The 20,659-nt window shown below is 31.4% G+C and overlaps 2 protein-coding genes across 2 annotated transcripts; one reads left to right on the forward strand and one right to left on the reverse strand.

Annotated features, from left to right (window-relative positions):
• Positions 1 to 228: 228 nt before the first annotated feature.
• On the reverse strand, positions 229 to 2,037 carry LOC133173103 (uncharacterized). The gene has a single exon (XM_061308031.1). It carries the CDS (start codon positions 2,025 to 2,027, stop codon positions 1,095 to 1,097), a length of 933 nt encoding a protein of 310 aa, XP_061164015.1. The 5' UTR covers positions 2,028 to 2,037; the 3' UTR covers positions 229 to 1,094.
• Positions 2,038 to 15,573: 13,536 nt separating this feature from the next.
• LOC133173474 (uncharacterized) lies at positions 15,574 to 20,503 on the forward strand. Its single transcript, XM_061308460.1, has 3 exons — positions 15,574 to 15,910; positions 16,052 to 16,222; positions 20,122 to 20,503. Exons 1-3 carry the CDS (start codon positions 15,574 to 15,576, stop codon positions 20,349 to 20,351), a joined length of 738 nt encoding a protein of 245 aa, XP_061164444.1. The 3' UTR covers positions 20,352 to 20,503.
• Positions 20,504 to 20,659: the final 156 nt, after the last annotated feature.

Consider the following 20,659-nt stretch of genomic DNA (forward strand, 5'->3'; position numbering starts at 1 on the left):
CTGAAATAGATTTACTCTATGCATGAATTTCTTTACTCTTTATGATCAGCGTTCTTTCTATAAGTTCTACTCAGCTTGTAGGAACCTTAGCTAATGGTTAACGTTTTATGTTCCATTTAACTGTTGTCAAATAACCTTTTATGTCAGAACTTTCCAAAGACTCTATACAAGGCCACTGTTCAAAGCTTCCATACAAATCCTCTTGTCAATGCAATAAAACAAACTCTGTTGAAACGTATATAACATTTATTACATTTAACAATCAAATCAACATATATAACATACTTATCACAGCAGTGATTGAAGTAAGACATTGTTGTTAAAGCAATCGGAGAAAAATATTGGAACAGCGTCAGCAGAAATTGGAGCTGTTCTCCAGAAATTGAACGTTATCACATTGTTACTTTGTAAGTTTTATCAGCAAACATTCAGTGAAATATTTATGTGAAAATACCAACAGAATCGTAAATAATTATAAATTGATACGTGGTATCAAAATAGACCAGCTTAAAATGTTAATTTAAATTTACAAGTCCAAATTTGATTATACTTCAACAGGTCAAACACGTGAGAACAAAAAAGGATAACAATAAAGTAAATAATTTGATTTAAGTTTGGCACATGGAAGATATTTAATATGTATGAAATGATAAATATGAAAAAAATATATGAAAATTCCATGGCTAATTAATTAACAGTCATGACTAGCATTAGGTATATGTATGTCCCTGCAGTGTCGAACCGTCGTTCAAATCCAATCGGAATTGTGTGTCAGCTAAATAAGTACATAAAATGTTTTGATTGTTCGAATAAATCATAAAAGCTTATATTTTCCAACTTTGTCCGAAATCTTTAGCATAGTTGACAGATTTCTTCCAGCAATCACTGTTTTGGATGTTCGGATGAATTAGCACCGTGCTTTCTTCTGGCAGGAGGAGGCACAGGCTTCGTCTTCAGGACGTGGAAGACCAAACCTTCGTTTTTAAATCAGACCTGCTGATTCCTGGGTTTGGAGCGCTTGCCCATTATAGGATACTATAATAAAGCTCCATTTGGGAAATTCGGCTACACTAAAAATCCCTATTGTTAGGATTTCAATCACTAACTGATGGGGTAAAAATGTGCATTCCGGAGAATTTTTCCGGTAAATTTTCCATCCATTTCAGACATTTGTGAAAACTTTCTTTCATTTCAGCATCCATGGGATTTTCGAAGATGTGGTTATTCTCTCCTTGGGTGGAGGTTGTGTGAATTGTATCGTCAGAGTTGCCACTGATCACGTCAGACTTCTGTCCAGACGAACTACCACTGGTGTAACCAGTCTTTTTGGAAGCTTTATTCACTGACGATCTTCTCCAATTTTTCACTTGTTCGCTACGTATCCACTGTTGTTGCCTTTTGTTGTGATGCCGTGCATGGTCGTTAGAGGCCAGCTCTTGCCTGTTGTCCAGTTTTAATGAAGCCATAGTGTTGTATAGTACTCTAATGATTCGGAAATGTTTGCCCGTACTCTGGTTTAAAGGACCTCTTCTCTCCCCCGGTATGAAACTGTGTATTGGGAAGTCTGCTCTGGGTTCGCATTTTATATCGACGTTCCGCTGAATGGATTTAAACCCTAATCGATCGATCGAGGTATTTAAATTTTTATTGTCATTCAAAATTTGGAAGGTCCGGGAATTATCCATGACATCATTAGACAGTGCAGAATCAGATCTTAAGCTGTATGAATTAGTACCAGATTTCAAAGAATTTTGTCTTTTTATGACCGGGGTATGTGCACCTGACTTTTGCTTCGTTAAAAAAGATACTGAATGGATTTTTTTCTCAGAATGACGTGCATTTCCTTGGATTTCTGGTAAAAATGTTTGTCTCTTCAGATCATTTGCTTTGGGGGGCCATGGCATGGATATGGTAAATTGTCTACGAACCGGAGAAACATTTTCCCTCCTTCTCCACAGGGTATTGGGGGACACAGGGTCATTCAGTGTCAACTGAGTATGAGAACGAGGAAATGCTACAATGTCCATGGCTTCAGAGGTTGTTTTGTTCGGAAAAGTTTTACCAAGTCAACTGTAAGATACAAATAAAGCATGTTTCAAGCCTCTGTCTCCCAGTAAACGTCCGAGTACCACAAACATTTCAAATCTAATTATAACACTGGTATATTTATTTAAACTATTGTCACATATTAACACGTATTAAGGAAGAGGAAATTAAATATTTGATTTGCAATCAATAAAGTTAAGTTAGTATACAGAGGAGTATGAAGTCAAGAGAACTTATTTTTCTACAAAGTTTCTATTTATCGACCTAAGACGTTTATTTTTGGATGGAAACATTTCAGTAGCTTCTAGTGGTTGTGAGCCCACAGAACGAATCAATAAGATTCTCCGGAAGCACATCGTCTCTAAGAAAAACAAAACGTTTTCCAATAATTCAAATAGAAACGGCTTTGTTTTTTAAGTAATAAAATATTATTCTTTTTTCTCTTTACATTATATTATCTAACATCAATTCAATATCTGTCATTAGTTTTCAATAACAAAATAACAAAATATGTCGCATTATTGGTTGTTATGTGAACCTATTTTGAAAATAAACAATGTTCGCTCAATGTACAACCTTAATTTTCGGAGAGAATAAAAACTATTACTTCAAAGTTCATAATTTCGGTGCTTGATGACATGAATTGGAATTTACCTGATTATAAATGTATTTAAATATAGGTGTTTAATCTTGAGATATCTAAAATAAAAATCCCGATGAATAAGAGATTTAAATCTTGTATATCTACTTAGAATATCAAAGATAATCCTTTTAGCATATTGTATGAATCATAACGTGATTTTCCGACTTCAAATGATTTAGGTACAGGCAGTATGATCTTTATCAAACTACGAGATGACAAACGGTAAAATTTTAATTGGCAGATTATCATCCATGTAAAGCCTGTGCATTATATAAAACAAGCATATTTATGATAAGCACATCCAACGAATGGTAAAGATGTGTTAAAATCTCTGAATGAAACAATCGGGGAATAAAAACCGTGAAACATCAACTCATTAATTCTATGAATAGGAGTAGATCAAATTTTGATAAAACTCCATAAATCGAATCTCTTTCATTCCGAGTTTTTGTAGTTGTGATGAAAGCTGGGATAATAATGAAGAGCAGATATATATACCTCAGTGGACAATGAACTTAGTAATGAGATCATTTCCAATTACAGCAAACGAATTTTCAATGATTACTGATAAGGATCAAGAATACTTAACACTTGTTTATCATCAACTAAAGAATATATTTTTTTTAAAAGAGAGAGATGGGGTTGAAGGTCGATTTTCTCATTACAGAATCAATGGGCCTATACCTGTCGGCGATCATATCCATGGGAAACATTCAAATGATGTCCGCACACATGTCACCGCTGAAATATAAGTCTGCAGAATTCATATCTACAGACCTATAAAGCAGTGGTTTATGTACATAATTTCTGCCTTATCCTGATCGACTTTTTGATAAAGTTGAGACATAAACTTCCAACTTCAAAAGCTTAAGTCAGCTTAGCAATGCTAGAATGTCAACAAAACTGAGCAGTTTTGTCCGACTGAGAAGGTGAATTTTACACGTATTAACTGAAAACATGTCTGAAATCGTCATATTTATTTCATATTCCATCTAAAGAAACAATCAAAATATGATGGATTCTGTTCTGTTTTCATGATTTTTTTTCTTACATTAAGCTTCAAATATTCACTGTTTAAAAGAAAGTCAATGTGGTGACAATAAGGATTTTTTTTTATGTTTTCAAAGAAGAATCATTCAAACAAACGACCATATAAATTCTTATTTCATTAAATTAATACAACCTTCGACTGTGATGTAAAATTGAGAATAGATTTGAGTTCTACTTAACAGTCGAGGGTACAATACAGCTCTGTAACATCCACATGTACGTAAATGGGCTTTTAGCGTCATCCTAGTCAATATATTTTCGTCAGAAATTTATTGTCATTTTGTTTTACTGTTTATTACTATGTTTTGGTAAATATGATCTAACATTGCTTAAGTCTTTTTAAAAGGTAATTGTTGTTTACCTCTGAACAATTAATTTCACACCTAGATCCGTGGATCTTGTTTTCACCAGTGAAAACGGATGTCTGATCTTAGGTGATTTCCCGGATGCTTTTAAGACTTTTAATTCATTCTAATCCATTACTTATAGCCTTTATATATCCTGTCTAACCCTTAATTCGATTAATTGTGTTTTTAATCTGAAAGTAACTATGACATTGTCAATTTTAAACATATTTGGAGGTTTAAATCAGACTTGTGTTACAACATGAATGAAAAGTTTAGACATCGTATAGAAAATAAAAAGAATTTAAAAAGATTATCAATAATATCTAAATTTCTGTAGATTTTAATTGTTTGAATTTAAATAAAACTAAGTCGACAGTGCCCAAGAGAGTCCTGAGTACTTCAGTAAAACAGCGAAATCAAAAGTAAGATTTTGAATCTTTTTTTCTTGTGTTTCATACGTATATATGGAAAATAAAAAAAAGGACGCAAAATCAAAGGAGTAGCTGGTTGCTAAGTCACCAGTACTATAACTGCTTTACCATTAGAATTGCCTTTTAATAATTAGACAAACGAAATGAAAATCCCTGCACCCAGATGAAAGTGAGATACGGGACTAATGGATTTTCTCAATATTCTTAATGGGATTCAGTAATGTTCTTTCTTATATCAATTTATCCTCATTATCACAGCCCTATCCTAGAAATAAACGACTCATTTGTTATTACTACGATATTGTTCAATTTAATTCAGTGTTTATCACCTTACTTTACTTGGTGCATATGTACTTGTATGCTGTACAACAAAACCTCCTATGTTACTTTACCTCATTTTGTTAATCAGTGTACATTAATTAAAAAAAAGTTTCTCACAAAATAACTAAAGACATTTTATTTATAGCCAAATCTTGTATGAATTGTCATTTAACTAATATTTAGTATTTGTATAATAACTTAAAGATTCTAGATACTTCGAATTTTTCAGCCTGAATGTTGCGCTTAAGCAAGTGCTTAAATCTCCACTTCACCAAAGGCGTAATTCACTACAGGCACCGAAATATCAACATTTTGAAAGAGTTTCTCCGAATAATTTTGTAGTTAGTATTGACTTTTAGGGTTGTGAAATAGAAAGAATTTTAAACACACTTGAGCCATTGGATATGTGTGTGCCCTATATAACCTGTGTCCGTGCTGAAATATGGAGGGGACATTCCTAATAGTTAACTTAGGATCACAAATGGTTCGATGTTTTTTTTAAATTAATTAATTAATTTATTTATTTATTTATTTATTTATTTATTCATGTAGTCTTTCCTGAATGATTCTAAAATCTTCAAAATTCAAAACGCCAGACCTAAGGAAAAAGAACAAAACAAAATATGTTTGTTGATAATTAATATGCAGGATTATTATTTTTTTTTATTTAACAAGACTGAATATTTTAAGTGACAAGATAATTTGGTGAAATTTTGTTGAGGAGCCATCACCTTAAATTCATAAAAAATACAAATCATTTTATACTCAGTATCCATGATATTAAATTAAAAAAAAAATACGAAGCCATAACACTTAAACCTAATGTATTAAAATGTCGATTTTTAACTAATTATAGTCTTAACAAATCTGGTAACATTGAAATCCCGTCGGCCATAGGTCCGGGATATTTATTTTTTATATGAATTAGAAAACACTAGATGATATTTGGGTCAACCTCGTGTCAATGACCCAAATATCAAGGGGAAACAACGAAAATGTTTAAATTTGACAGTGAACTCTTACCTCGCCAACGGACTGTTCTTTTTAAGACATCGATAATATATTGGTACAAAGCATTAGAAACAATGACAAGTTCCTGCTTATTGGGTATGAAGAAGCCCACCTGCGGAGAGCTTTAAAGGAAATAGCTAACTGTGTAATTATTAAGTCCATAGAAAAGTTCCTCAGCTTGCCCTTTCAAGTTCATTATACGCATTTGAAGTAGTCAATATAGTCATTCTTAAACATCGAACCAAATTTGATCACATGCTGTGAATTTTTAAAAAAAAAATTAATTATACGTTTAAATGATTAATGCGATAATACATATTTCAAATGCACATAAAATATACATAAAATATAATGAATTTTTGTTGTCTTTTGATCTTTAAAAACTGTTTGAGTTTTCAGGTATTAAAAACTGTGTAGGAAACTCTACTGAAACCATTTTCCTTAATTTAATGGAAATATATTTTTTCTTTTTTCTGAGAATTCAGCTCCATCTATAAATTGTTGATACATGTAGATGCATTTGACCTATACAGATTTTGAAAGAAATTTTTTTAGCATATATGCACATTAAGAAATCTTTGAATAGTGGGCGGGGGCAGAAGTAGGACAGTTTTAAACCATATTTTTCTCCATAGAGAAACCACTTAGATTACCTAAGTTTATCTGTATTTTAGAATTTGGGAAAAGACTCAGATTTTTTTTTTTTTTAGCATTATTTACTGCTCTCCTTTCCAAAAGATTTTATTTCATCAAATAAATTCTACAATATAATTGCTTTTGCAAAGTTTATTTGATAAAATATAATCTGCCGAAAAGAATGCTGTACACTTTCCGGTTATTAATTAAAATTTACGGAAATATTCGGAACTATATTAACCTCGAAAATGCCTTAAACAGCAGCCGTCACAACGCAGGCACACACTTTGTACTGAAGATACACATGTATTTGAATGGTACTTAAAGCAATATTAGCTGAAACTTTGATGTCGGAAATTTTTGTTGCAAAATTGTAATTTACCATTTCAATGACAGGAAAAAGGGACGATTATAAACTTCTGTTGTTCATATTTGCGCTGGAAGAACTATTTTTAAGCTTTGGTTGAAGCAGAATTGAATTATTATCGTCCTGTACAATTGAATTCGTATATAACACCATATATTCGATTGTACAGAAATCTTTCTTCTGAAACAATTTAATACTTTATTTATGTCAAAAAGATCAAAAAGGTTCAAATTCCATAAAAATTTATCAAAACAGCACATTTTAACAGCAAAATTAAATTCTCAAAATGCAGCTCATATTGCTTTAAAGAAAATGTGAATATTTTCTTTTCTTTGTCTGCTCTATATTTATTCATTATTATCATCATTAATTTAAGTGATTATAACATTGTAGTAAATTTGATATTTATCGATCAAATTTTATTTCATTAAATAAATGTTCAAATGAATGTCGATATACCCTTTTATCCTAAATGAATATATATGTTTGCATTGATAAAAGCTCATTTTATCAATATCACGTTCATATTAAATATTTAATTGCTTAAAAAACCTACCCTACATCATAATGCAAAACATGCAATGCAATATTGATTTGTGTCCATTTTGTTTTTCTAAGTAATAAAAAGACGCATTCTGTTCCTTGGTGACGGACAATAACGACAAATAAAAATATTTATTTCCATCATTAATTACCCTGATTTTTTTTCCTGTTGTTTGATATTTATTGAGGACCAAGATCATAGATTTGCCACACATCTAGAACTTGTATTTGTCTAGTAGATTATATCAGACTCGTATTGAGAGAAATAGATCTCGCCACGTGATAAGCCTTGGTTCTGTTTTGTTATATAAACAAAGACTTTAGTAAGGGTTGTGTCTTTCCACACGATTTATTGTCTTGATGTATAATTTCCCATGATACTCATTTCACAATTCAAAGTCTCCCGTCAGAGTTTCGAAGAGTAATTTCTCTTTGCAAAAGTAAAGTTAAGGCTTGAGGCATTCGTAAAAAACGTTTTTAAATGCATTTTCTCCATTTTTATCTCCATGCAATTTTGCCCAAAGACGTTTGATGTATGGCACGGGTATTAGTAAACATCGATTAACCAATTGAAATTTGAATTTCAAAAAGACAGTCGATACATTAAGAAAATTTAATACGTTATACTATTAGATGTTACTAATAGGTGTTTTACATTTTAACTGGTAGAATATACAAGTTCTGAGGACGATTGCAGTAAAGGCCAATTTTTAAAATAAGTTTTTCAGTTGTTAAATTAATATTCAGAGCATTTACTATGCATACTCTGAATCTCCATATTTTTGATAAAAGTGATAAGCGCCTTTAAAAGCATCAATAAAGAGTCTAATAATCTTACCCTTTACTCCTAGAGGGGGCTTCTGGAAATGAGCAACGTTTCCTTTTACTCTACTTTATCATTAGGATGGCCCACTGCTCTAATTGCAGTTCTGTCAGTGCACCTCTCCTCCTAACAAAAGTGTCATACAGTTACTAATAGTCCAAGGATTTAAACGTTAGATATCTTAAACTGATACAATTTCTGTTCTTACAAAGAAAAATATAATTACAGCATTCAATAACCAATGTCCAATTAGCTTTTGACGTCTAGCAGATCTTTATGCTTGTATAATAGTTGAGTATTCCCACATCAATGTCAGACGGTTTATAATGGAGGAGGTATCGATATTGCTCTGTGGCCGTCTCAGAGTATTGACAACCTCTCTGGAGGATGTGTGACCAGCGACAATTTATTTTCCCCCCCTGGGCCACCACAATGTTTGAAAAGGAAGATAATGTACATAGTTTCAAATGTTCACCAAGAAAATGATAGAGTTTGGTGTGTGTAAAAAAGATCTTTAGTTTTAAAAGGCAAACAACATATGGGCCTAAGAATTGTATCATTAATTGAGCAGATTTGAGCAATCATCGAATTGCAATGCAGTCAGTTGTAAACTTTTTGCATTGGTTAATTCTTTTTAATACCATAGCAGTGCATCAAATTTCATAATTAAAAATACTTTTCAACTTTAATAACAGGATTTATTATTTTGATTTTTGGAAAGCATGATTTATGTAAGTCGGTTGCAATATATCATTCCTAATAGTGTAGGACAATTTTCTCCATACAACTGGTGTACTCTTTGCCCTGCTTAGGTTGATTCCACCAAATCTCCTCATCATAGTGGAACCTCAAAACCACAGACACTACTCTCGACGTTATACCCGTATTTTCTTCTCACATAAAATACCCCCCTACCAAACAAATTCAGAGATTTAAAAGCTATGGGGTAATTTATTGATTGTTTTAAAAAAAAATGATATAACCTACCTGTACACCTGTCTTTTGTTTAAAAGAGTACATAACTGAAAAAGCTATAATAATTTCTAAACTTACACTGTAAAGTTTTTACCACAAAGAGATTACAGTACAATAACATTTTATAACAGTCGATAAGTAGAAATATACTCATTTGTTAAAGCCCCTGTTACAAGAATAATACTTGATTAAAAGTGTTCTGATTCAGTTACAGTCCAATGCTGGTAACAAGATATTTGCATTATTGTCGAATTGATAAGTAAACCATGGCCTTAAACAGATTGAAATATCCTATTTTCGCCCTCTCAAGTTTTTTTTCTATTTGTTGATCCTAAAAGTTACAAAAACCAATATTCAATGTTGTGAACTAACAAGGAGCAACAATTTCATTTGACAGGAATAGTTCATTACTTTAAAATGAAAAAAAGAAGATATTAAATAAGTGTTTATACAAATTAGAAAATCTTCAAGTTATTGATACATGAATCAGCAATTAAAATAAAATACTAGTAAATGATATCACCTATTCATTAAAATACTAGTACATGTATATGATATCACCAATTCGAAGAGCTCAATTAATTATTCAATTCACTTTATTATGTAAGAGTTACATCTTATTGTATACAGTATGAATTAGTAATATATGAATAGTATGGCATAGCGCAGATTTTAAGGTACAGTTTGCACAATAGTTATGCTATCAGTAATTCATCTATAATGGAGAGTGTACAAAAATTTAAAAAAAAAATGTTTTATTATAAAATAGTATGATATACATTACACAATTTAAAAGCAGAAACTTTCTAAAATTATAAAGTTCTTTGACATTTGCACACAATACATGTAAGTATATAAATTTAAACATAGAATAGATGGGTTTTTTTCCCCAGTAAGAAGTTTTAATATATTTTACACGTAAATCCTTTTATCGTGGACATTTTTAAACACAATGAAATTCGTCTTCAATTTCAGATCTACACAGTTCACATATTCGGTGGAACAATACAGATTGGGACCAGAGCAAACATGGACCTCTAAAAATGTCAGAGGTGGGATCAGGTGCCTAGGAGGAGTAAGCATCCCCTGTCAACCAGTCACACCTGTCGTATGCTCCCTGTCATGATCGGGCAAACGGATTCATCTGGAATTGGTAATGTCACCCAATTAAAATAACATCATTCACTGGTGATACCACATATAAGGTAGGGATAACTTATAATTATCATTTGATTTGGTGGTATTACCTATAACAATAAGTGATAGCATTTCTTCATATTGAATAAGTTTTATCAGCAATTCGTGATATCGCCTATCTGTATTGGTGATATTTTACAGATATCCACTGGCTGCGAGTGGGATACCTTTTTATCAAACACAGCCCTGAACTAATCACCGAATACTTTCCGAGTCAACCAGCCCCATCCGCTGTGAACCCTTGTCTTGATCGTATGGAGTAATCAATAGACAACTCAGTATGAAAATAATGGCTTAACAATTGTATCAAAAAGTCAACATTCGACCAATCAGCAGTTTGTATTTACAAACAATATCATTCTATTGATCATATGAAGCAGAATTTATTCAAAAACTTTTAGATGAGAAGAAGAAAACACTTTATCTCGACATTTAGATTTTTCGACGACGTGTTATCAATTAATTATAGTTACATCCATTCTTATGTCGACTCGATACATCCCAGTGAACTTCAAGTAAAAGATACCACGGAGTCTGGCACATCTGTTTCATATTTGGATATTTTACTAGAAAAAAGACGTTAATGGTAACCTAACAACAAAACTTTATGATAATCGTGATAACTTCAACTTTTCTATCGTCAACTTCCTTTATTTATGAAGCAATATGCCCTTATCACCTGCTCTCCCAGTTGATTCGATACGCAAGAGCATGCCTACGTAAGAACAATTTCTAAAACAAGAGGCAAGCTATTGAAAAACTTGTTGATGAAACAATGATATCAACAGTCTCGTTTGAAGTCAACATTTTGCAAGTTCTATGGTCGATACAATGACCTTGTCAGCAAATACAATTTTTTATTAAGTCGAATGCTGACTGGTATTTTTTTTATACTAATTGTTAGGCCATTATTTACAAACTGAATTGTTTAGGACTTTTCCGTTTGCCTAATCATGACAAGGAGCACAAAGCGGGTGTGACCGGTCGACAGGGGCTGCTCACTCCTCCTTGGCACCTAATCCCACCTCTGATGCTTTTAGAGGTCCGTGTTTGCTCTGCTCCCGCTTTGTATTGTTTAAATGGAGTTTTCAGCTTGATTACTGTTCGTTATCTTAATATTTCATCAAAGAATTTGTTGACTTTAAACGAGATTTTTGATACCCTTATACCATCAACTTATTTGACAGTAGCCTACCTCAGGTTAAAAAATTTCACGTACATAGAACAAGTTCTTGAGTATGGATTTAACTGGGAGACACAAACACCGTATACAGGTAATAGTGGTACATTGTAACATGAGGATGGGAAGTTGACGACAAAAAAGTTGAAGTCGTCACGCTTTTCATAAAGTTTAGTTGTTACTTTGTTTTTCTCTAGTTAAACATCAAAATATGAAATAGATGCGTAAGACTCTTCGATGTCTTTTGTTTTGACTTCAGTCGAATATATCTAATCAAGTATGATTGAAAATGAATATTGTTAATTGATAAAACGTCGTACATAAGTATAAATGTTGAATTGAATATCATAGCAAGAGACCTCTTACTTAATATGAAAACGATTTTAACATGAATTTTTCTTCATAAGAATATAAAAACAGATCAGCTATTGGCACAATTACTACCCATGGCCATGAGCTTTCCAACTGATTGTCGGAAGACCTGCAGGTCTCTAAAGACTACACAGATAATTGTCAACGAGGACCTAGAAGCAACTTTTAAATATCAGTAATATCAACCTCAGAGTATAATTTGTGAGTTGAATCAGAAGGATTTTCAACAAAAAAATTTTGTAGATTACCAATAACAAGATATAAAAAAAAATTCCAAAATCCGATTTTATTGTAAAAAAAAAAAAGTTGTCTATGACTGGTGTTTGATTTATTGTATGGAATGGCAATAGTGAAACGATATTAACTGCTACAGATCGATCATAATCTAGGAGAGATAACTCCAGTGTTTATATACATGAATGAAGACTGTAGATTTTTCTTCAATTTATGGTAATTTACGTTTACTTACGTGCATGTAAAGTATATAAGTATGAAGAGACAACAGTCATAAAGAATAAATTAAGAAGATACATCAGTCATAAAGGATCAAGTGAAAAAAGGCACATTAATCATAGAGGATATAAGTAAGAAGATAAATCGGTCATAAAGGATAAATTAAGAAGAGACATCAGTCATAAAAGATAAATTAAGGAGAGACATCAGTCATAAATTTAAAGGATAAATAAAAAAGAGACATAGGTCATAGAGGATATAAGTAAGAAGAAAAATCAGTCATAAAGGAGAAAGTAAAAAAGAGGCATGGGTCATATAGGTTATAAGTAATAAGAGACATCAGTCATAAAGGATATAAGTAAGAATGAAATATATGGAGATAACGAACAGTATTCAAGCTCAAAGGTCCAGAAAAATCAGTCATAAAGGGTCGAGTAAGAAGAGACTTGAGTCATAACGAATATAAGAAAGAATATAGGATAAAGTTTGAAGAGACATCAGTCATATGGGATAAATTAAGAAGAGAAATCAGTCATAAAGGAATGACCACACCAAGGAAATTTCAAGAGTTGTTATTTACTTCTGTGGCATAAGACATTCGCCTAGAAATAACAATTAAACAAGTTGAAAAACAAAAATTGATCTATATTCAAAAAATTAAATATCAATAAGGAGAAGAATGGGTAGTATCCAGATTATTACAAATGTCTCAAGTGAAAAGAGTTAGGAAAGAGTTTGTACCCCCCCCCCCGACACCCGCGCACACACCAACATTGGTGGAGGCATGCAGGCTACATTAAATTAGCAGTAGCTGAGAGCCTCTTTAATAATCTTATAGGTAGTATAATCTTCTATTTCCATAAAATACATATGCATTTGCAAATCTTTGTTATGGCATAATTTAATGGGAAGTAAAATAATTTAACAACAGGTTATATATTACTTGTACATATGTACATGTCAAATGAAGCCTTTCAAAAAGAGTGCTTAAAGCTGCAAATATGGGATATAATTAATAAAGTAAATGTTTAAGGTATGTAATTTAAAGTTTGTATTATTTGCAATTTATGGTATTGTAAAATGATCATTTATACTTTTAGATGTTTAATGTTAAATGATATACATGTAATATTTTCCCGAAATAAAAAAAAATTCTCATTGTACATGTATATTAATTTATAATGAAAAGAGGTCGAAAAATGACGTCACGCGTTATGAGGCAACATTTGACACCTGAATGTTGGGTCATGACCCATTTCATTACTGCACTTACATAGAACATGTACGACTTACACGTATGTAATTCCAACAAGATTCTTAATCCTTTTAAATATCCCAATGTTTGTTATGTCTTTACATGTGGAAGATAATATACATGTATTCTGATCTACATGTGTTTTGCTTTGTCATCTTCAAAATATACATGTAACTGATGTATCTACAGTCATGTGTATGTATTTTCATAGAAATGTAATATTGGTTGATTGGAAATATGGGGAGAGGATGTTGAAATATCAGTTGTCAATTTCCTTGAAATTATATCTATATCATTTGTGCTGTGATTAATCAAGGAAATAAATGTTTTCATGTGTTAAAAAAAATGTACATCTAAAGTTTTAATTATGTTTTAAAAATAAATCAGGGAAATGCAGTTTTAATCATTTATTTCACTTAAAGGAAAACAATTCTTACATCTGACCATTCATTATGATAATTTTTTTTATCAAATGATCAAACCAGAAGAAAATGTTAATAATATTTAACTTATTCATTACATATTAAAGATACAGAAAGATTTATTTGAGGCACTATATAGGCGGATTAAAATGGATTCAGAGGAACCGAGCCTTTCTTCCCAGAATTTGTTTTCTTACTGCCCCACTTCTCTTTTGAATTTCTGGATTCGCTACTGCATTACCCGTGATATTTAACATATTTAGTTTTATTTACAGTATGACACCACAGGGGCTATGGCATGTCAAACGTTGCAATATTCGATCTTTTCCATTTGTATTGTATAACTTTACATTTGTATTGTATAATTTTCCATTTGTATTGTAAAATTTTACATTTGTATTCTATAATTTTTCATTTGCATTGTAAAATTTTCATTTGTATTCTATATTTTTTTTCAGTATTGTAAATTTTACATTTGTTTTGTGTAATTCTACATTTGTTTTGTGTAATTTTTCATTTGTTTTGTGTAATTCTACATTTGTTTTGTATGATTTTTTATTTGTTTTGTATAATTTTTTATTTGTATTGTATAATTTTTATTTGTATTCTATAATTATCCATTTGTATTGTATAATTTTCCATTTGTATTGTTTATTTTTTTATTTGTATTCTATAATTTTCCATTTGTATTGTATAATTTTATATTTGTATTCTACAATTTTCCATTTGTATTGTATACTTTTCCATTGGAAATTTATAGAATAAAGAATATAGAAAAATAGAATATTATCCAAATCAAATGGAAAAATATAGAATACAAATAAAAATTATAGAATATAAATGAAAAATTATACATTACAAATGGAAAATTATAGAAAACAAAATCAAATTATACAATACAAATGAAAAATTAAACAATACATGTACAAATGAAACATTATAGAATACAAATAAAAAATTTACTATACAAGTGAAAAATTATACAATGCAAATGAAAAATTATAGAATACAAATGGAAAAGATCGAATATTGCAACGTTGACATGCCATAAAGGGACTATCACTGGATAGTGCACTTGTAAATTTCCCAATTTGCTAAATTTCATATGACATTCAAAGACAAAATTACTATACAGGAAGTATTCGTTTTAATGCAAACGATTAATCAAAAAATACATTGCATAAAACTAAGGAAGTTTTTAAAAGTGTTTTGTAGAGAAGCCACGTATATTCCAAGTGTCTGGAAGATTACTCCAATTTGTGCAGCTCTAAAGTAATTTAGAAGATTAAAAATCTATTTATAAGAATGTAGATACATTTGGTGATTTGAATAAAGTTAGCAATTTATTACATTTAGTAGCCAAATGACAATCCTTACAAATGAGCATCGCCTGACTCCTTTACTGCTGATACAAATAGGACTAGCGGAAAGAACTTCCTCTTTATTGTGTAACCCTATGTAAGTCGATTAAAGATTTTCTGAGAGATGACCTGTACAAGTAATGGCGAGGAACAGCTGTAAGAGACTGTTTATCAGGCAGTGTGTTATTTTATCTCTGTTTACAATTTTTTTGACAGTAACCGGAGTTGGAACATACTACAGAAGGTTATATGCCAGAGAAGTTGAGACTCTGAGGAACACAGGGATATTCAGGGATGTTATTGGAGTACACAGTAATGTCCACTCAGTGTCCTCTTGTTTACTTAATTGTCTCAGAATCCAGATTTGTCTCTCTTTCCAATATAACAAAATGGAGGGACACTGCAGGCTCTACAGCAATATTATCTCCAGTTCTGACGTCCCTCAGAAAGGAACCCGATACTTCTCAGCTATGAAAGGTAAATTATAAAAATATCTTTATATCTATGTACTTTTTACCATGAAAGTTGTTTGGTGACATTTTTTTTTTTTCATTTTCATTTCTCATATTTATATTTTTTACAATTGGTATTATAATATAATTGCATACTTATATATAGCAGACTGCTCAGAGGATGCATACATCTATGAGAAAGCCCTGGGTCTTTGCTGGAAACCATATTCTGAAAAGTTAAACTATACAGAGGCTGCGCATACTTGTCTGAATGACCGTGGTCAACTGCTTAGAATATCCTCCTATCAAATCTGGCTGTACCTCAAAGAAGAACTAGGTAGGGTATTACAAAGAAAACTTATTTATCTTAATTACTAGAATACGGTCCGCTTCTCTCCAGCAATCAATCCTGATAATTTGAGCGAGCGTAATGTACAAAAAAGGTCCGATTAGCGTTAGGTGCTTATATCTGCTCTATCAGAAGGTCCCATTTAAACAGCTAAAAAAAAACCTAACATATGCGTTTGTTAACTAATTAAATGCAAAATTTGAAAAATACGATTACATTCTTACTAAACAATGGTACAAACTAAAGATATGGTGAATTTTGTTATTTTAGAATAGTTTTCACATTCATGATTGGTTTTTCTAGTATTTAGTTGCTCTCCCATTTGTAAAAAGTCTATATGTTACTTATGGCATGTCAAACGTTGCAATATTCGATCTTTTCCATTTGTTTTGTATATTTTCCATTTGTATTGTAAAATTTTCCATTAGTATTCTATAATTTTTCATTTGCATTATATAATTTTCTATTTGTATTGTATAATGTTTATTTGGATTCTATTATTTTCCATTTGTATTCTATAATTTCTCATTTGTATTGTATAATTTTTCATTTGTATTGTAAAAGTTTTATTTGTATTCTATAATTTTTCATTTGTATTGTAGAAATGTTCATTTGTATTGTATAATTTTTATTTGTATTCTATAATTTTCCAATTGTATTCTATAAATTTTCATTTGTATTGTAGTATGTTACAATACAAATGGATTGATTGATTAATTGTATGCTTTTTTACGTCCCATTCGAGAATTTTTCACTCATATAGAGACGTCACCATATACCGATGAAGGGCTTCAAATTTTGACCTTTACTCGGCACTTACGGCCATTGAGCAGTGAGGGATCTTTATCGTGCCAACGCCTGCCGTGACACGGGGCCTCGGTTTTTAAGGTCTCATCCAAAGGACCCGCAATTTTCACTTCAAAATTCCGAGCGCATGGCGAAGGAACAGTTGCTACCGATTTTTTATCGACTTAGGTCAGTCGCGGTCGAGATTCGAACTCACGACCTCCCGATCACGGAGCGAGCGCTCTACCGACTGAGCTACCGTGAACGGTCAATACACATGGAAAAGCATTCAATACAAATGGGAATTATACAATATAAATTGCAAATTATGCAATACAAATGGAAAATTATACAATACAAATTAAAAATTATAAAATACAAATAAAAACTATACAAAAAAAATTATACAATACAAATTAAAACCAGAAGTCTCTGACGAGACTGTAGCTCTACTGGTCTGTACTTAAAAGTAGCACTTGGACTTGAAACTTTGCAACAGCAATACATAGAATAATGATCCTTGGTATAGTCTCTTTTTGTTTTATTGAGATTTTTGTATTATTAAGATGTATTGCAATCATACTGAATCTGTAGGAGGAGTAGCCATTTAAAAGAATTTTACAGAAATTTCAATTTAAGTAACCATGACAACATCATCCAACAAAATCAAAAAACAATATAGACAATTTTGCATCTTAGTGTAGTCTACTCGTGTTCCAAGTTATACTGAAATCAGATCAAAACTGTAGGAGGAGTAACATGGCAACACCGTTCATTGAAATGAAAAATCGATACACAGAATTATGTATCATAGTCTAGTCTACTTGTGTGCCAAGTTAAAATAAAATCAGATCAAAACTGTAGAAGGAGTAGTGTTTTTAAAGTATTTCAAGGAAATTTCTATATTTAGTAACCATGGCAACACCGTTCATCGAAATCAAAAACCGATACACAGAATTATGTATCGTAGTGTAGTCTACTTGTGTGCTAAGTTGTATTGAAATCAGACTAAAACTGTAGGAGGAGTAGCGTTTTGAAAAATTGATTACAGGCGGACAGAAAGACAGACAGACGGACACCTTACTATCGCATAATTTTGGTCACTGACCAGTAGAGCTAAAATATACATTACAAATGAAGAATTATTGAACACAAATAAAAAATTTACAATACAAATGAAAAATTATAGAATACAAATGGAAAATTTTACAATTCATATGGAAAATTACATAATTCAAATGAAAAATATACAATACAAATGGAAAAGATCGAATATTGAAACGTTTGACATGCCATAGTTACTAGGCTTGCTATGAATTAAGTCTTCACAGAAAGTTTTTGGAATGGAATTTCATTTCCTCTGGAGTGTCTTCCACAGCTCTTTCCTTTTTAGCTTTTGGCATGTTTAAATGTTTTAAATCGAGTTTAAATCAAGATTATTTCCATGTCGCATTAGTGTAGAAAATGCATTGTTACAAAGGTAATAACAACGCAGAATGTAATAAACCGAGATTATTACATTCCGCGTTATTACATTTTGCGTCGAGATCAACGCAGAATGTAAAAAATATATAAAAATTGTTTAACTGAAAAGGAAGTCCGACACCTCATGTGCGCCCAAGTTATCTCTGTGCGCCAATATGCATCTTTTATATGCTAGGGACGTTTTATATGCTAGGGACGTAATTAACAAAGCAATCAAATTTCCTTCATAAGAAACGCTTCAACAACAAAAGAGCTACAACACTAACAAAATATGACGGAAGCCGGTTGGTGCCAGGTAGAAAAAATATTTTATCTGGCGGCCGCCAGATAACTTTCTGGGCCGCCAAATAACTTATCTGGCGGCCGCCAGATAAAATATTTTTCTACCTGCCACCTACCGGCTTCCGTAAAATATACATTCAAAAATCAATTTAAAATTTCATAAACTATCATTTTTATCCTATTAATATGGTTTGATCGAACTATAACAAGGTAAATTTGGACAATACTGAGCCTATGTAACAAACTACATTGCTGTACAAGTTCGTTAAGCTTCAGAATCACGCAGCTGGCCCCAACTGTCGCAGCCATTGTTACCTTGTGCTCTCGAGCGTTGGAAACTTTTTTCATACTGAATTATGCAATTTGAAGTTCATGATTCGACATGAATTCGAGTTTCGCATTATTGTCAAGACATTTTATCTCATTTTCGAGTGTTTTGTCTAACCTGTGCATAAACAAAGGGAAATAATATAAAGGACCTTAAATGTATTTCATATTCCTAACCGATTCATCCACTTCAAAAGAATTATATTTTGTGTTATTACATTTTGTTTCATTACATTACCTTTATATTGCGTTGTCCTCAACGCAAAATGTAATAATCAAAAAATGATTTATTACATTCTGTGTCAATCCGGTCGCAAATTGTAATAATCTGTGTTATTACATTTTGTGTTATTACACTTTGCGTTAATTTGACGCAAAAAATAGTAATCCTTAAAAGTCTGGTTTTACATTTTGCGTTGATTCCAAAATTTAGAAATCCCAGTTTATTATATTTTGCACTGTTATTACATTACATTTTGCGTAGTAACAATGCATAAAAATTGTGTTTGAGACACTCTATTTTGCTCATTGTAGTGTGTTTTTTTTAAATATTGCTTGTTTTAAAATATTACCCAGAAAAAGATTTGTATGCATTATTTAGCAGTATTTAATATAAGTCAAAAAGCATAGGTAGTAATGTTTTTAATCTTTCAAAAGGGAAAGCTTATAAGTACGACAAAGTAAATTATCAATCATGAACAGAAAATCTTTTTAAAAGAATTGCAAAATACATTATATCTTTTGTTTGCAGCTTTGGTTTGCAATTAATTTGTTTGAAAATTTGCTAAATTAGTTTAAAAAACATCTTGAGTTAAAAATTTCTATAGCTATGTATAGATAAGTTATACAAAGTTGTTCACACACAAACAAACACACCCACCCACCCACCCACCCATACAAATATATATATATATATATATATATATATATATATATATATATATATATATATATATATATATATATATATATATATATATATATATATATATATATATAAATTGCAGCTGAGCATCCAATGAGTCTGTTCTGGATACGAAGCACCACAAATGGAACCCACTTGGTCACTGATGACGACACGATGGCGGATTTTCTGTTTGTTACAGAAGAGGCAGAAGAAATGGATCCTAACAATCGGGTTATCATTGCCAGAGACCAGGAATTCCAAGGGATCAGTGTCCCACCTTCATCCAGAAACGGCTTTTTATGTCAAGTGGCCACTAGAACAGAGTCCTGAGATGAGCTCGTTGTCAAATTTACAGAATTTTGTAAATAAACAGTTCACAGATAGGTCAGCCAGGTTTCCACGAAACACTGATGTTGACCTAGCTATGCACATTTTTTTTTTGTTAAATAAATCAAGACTTAACTGTCGCATGCACCTTGAAACGTTTATGCTGTTTTGTTTTGAATTGTTCATGCCTCAGGCTGTCCGTTGATTCGTTTAAGGCAAATTTATCTTTCTCATTATAAATAACGATATGCATTGTATCGAGTATGTCGATGTATGTAGTCTTAGATAGGAGAAATATTTGGCCAGGTAAA

This window comes from Saccostrea echinata, unplaced genomic scaffold, assembly GCF_033153115.1.
Source record: "Saccostrea echinata isolate AGI-Se365-2 ecotype Australia unplaced genomic scaffold, CSIRO_AGI_Sech_v1 ptg000056l, whole genome shotgun sequence".
NCBI lineage: Eukaryota > Metazoa > Mollusca > Bivalvia > Ostreida > Ostreidae > Saccostrea > Saccostrea echinata.

What these genes read in the sequence shown, in the direction of transcription:
- LOC133173103 (XM_061308031.1), bottom strand. Translation starts at nt 2,027, where the DNA reads ATGGACATTGTAGCATTTCCTCGTTCTCATACTCAGTTGACACTGAAT.
- LOC133173474 (XM_061308460.1), top strand. Translation starts at nt 15,574, where the DNA reads ATGGCGAGGAACAGCTGTAAGAGACTGTTTATCAGGCAGTGTGTTATT. An exon ending in ATACTTCTCAGCTATGAAAG is followed by an intron (nt 15,911 to 16,051) that starts GTAAATTATAAA and finishes ACTTATATATAG; the next exon opens with CAGACTGCTCAGAGGATGCA. An exon ending in GTACCTCAAAGAAGAACTAG is followed by an intron (nt 16,223 to 20,121) that starts GTAGGGTATTAC and finishes TATAAATTGCAG; the next exon opens with CTGAGCATCCAATGAGTCTG.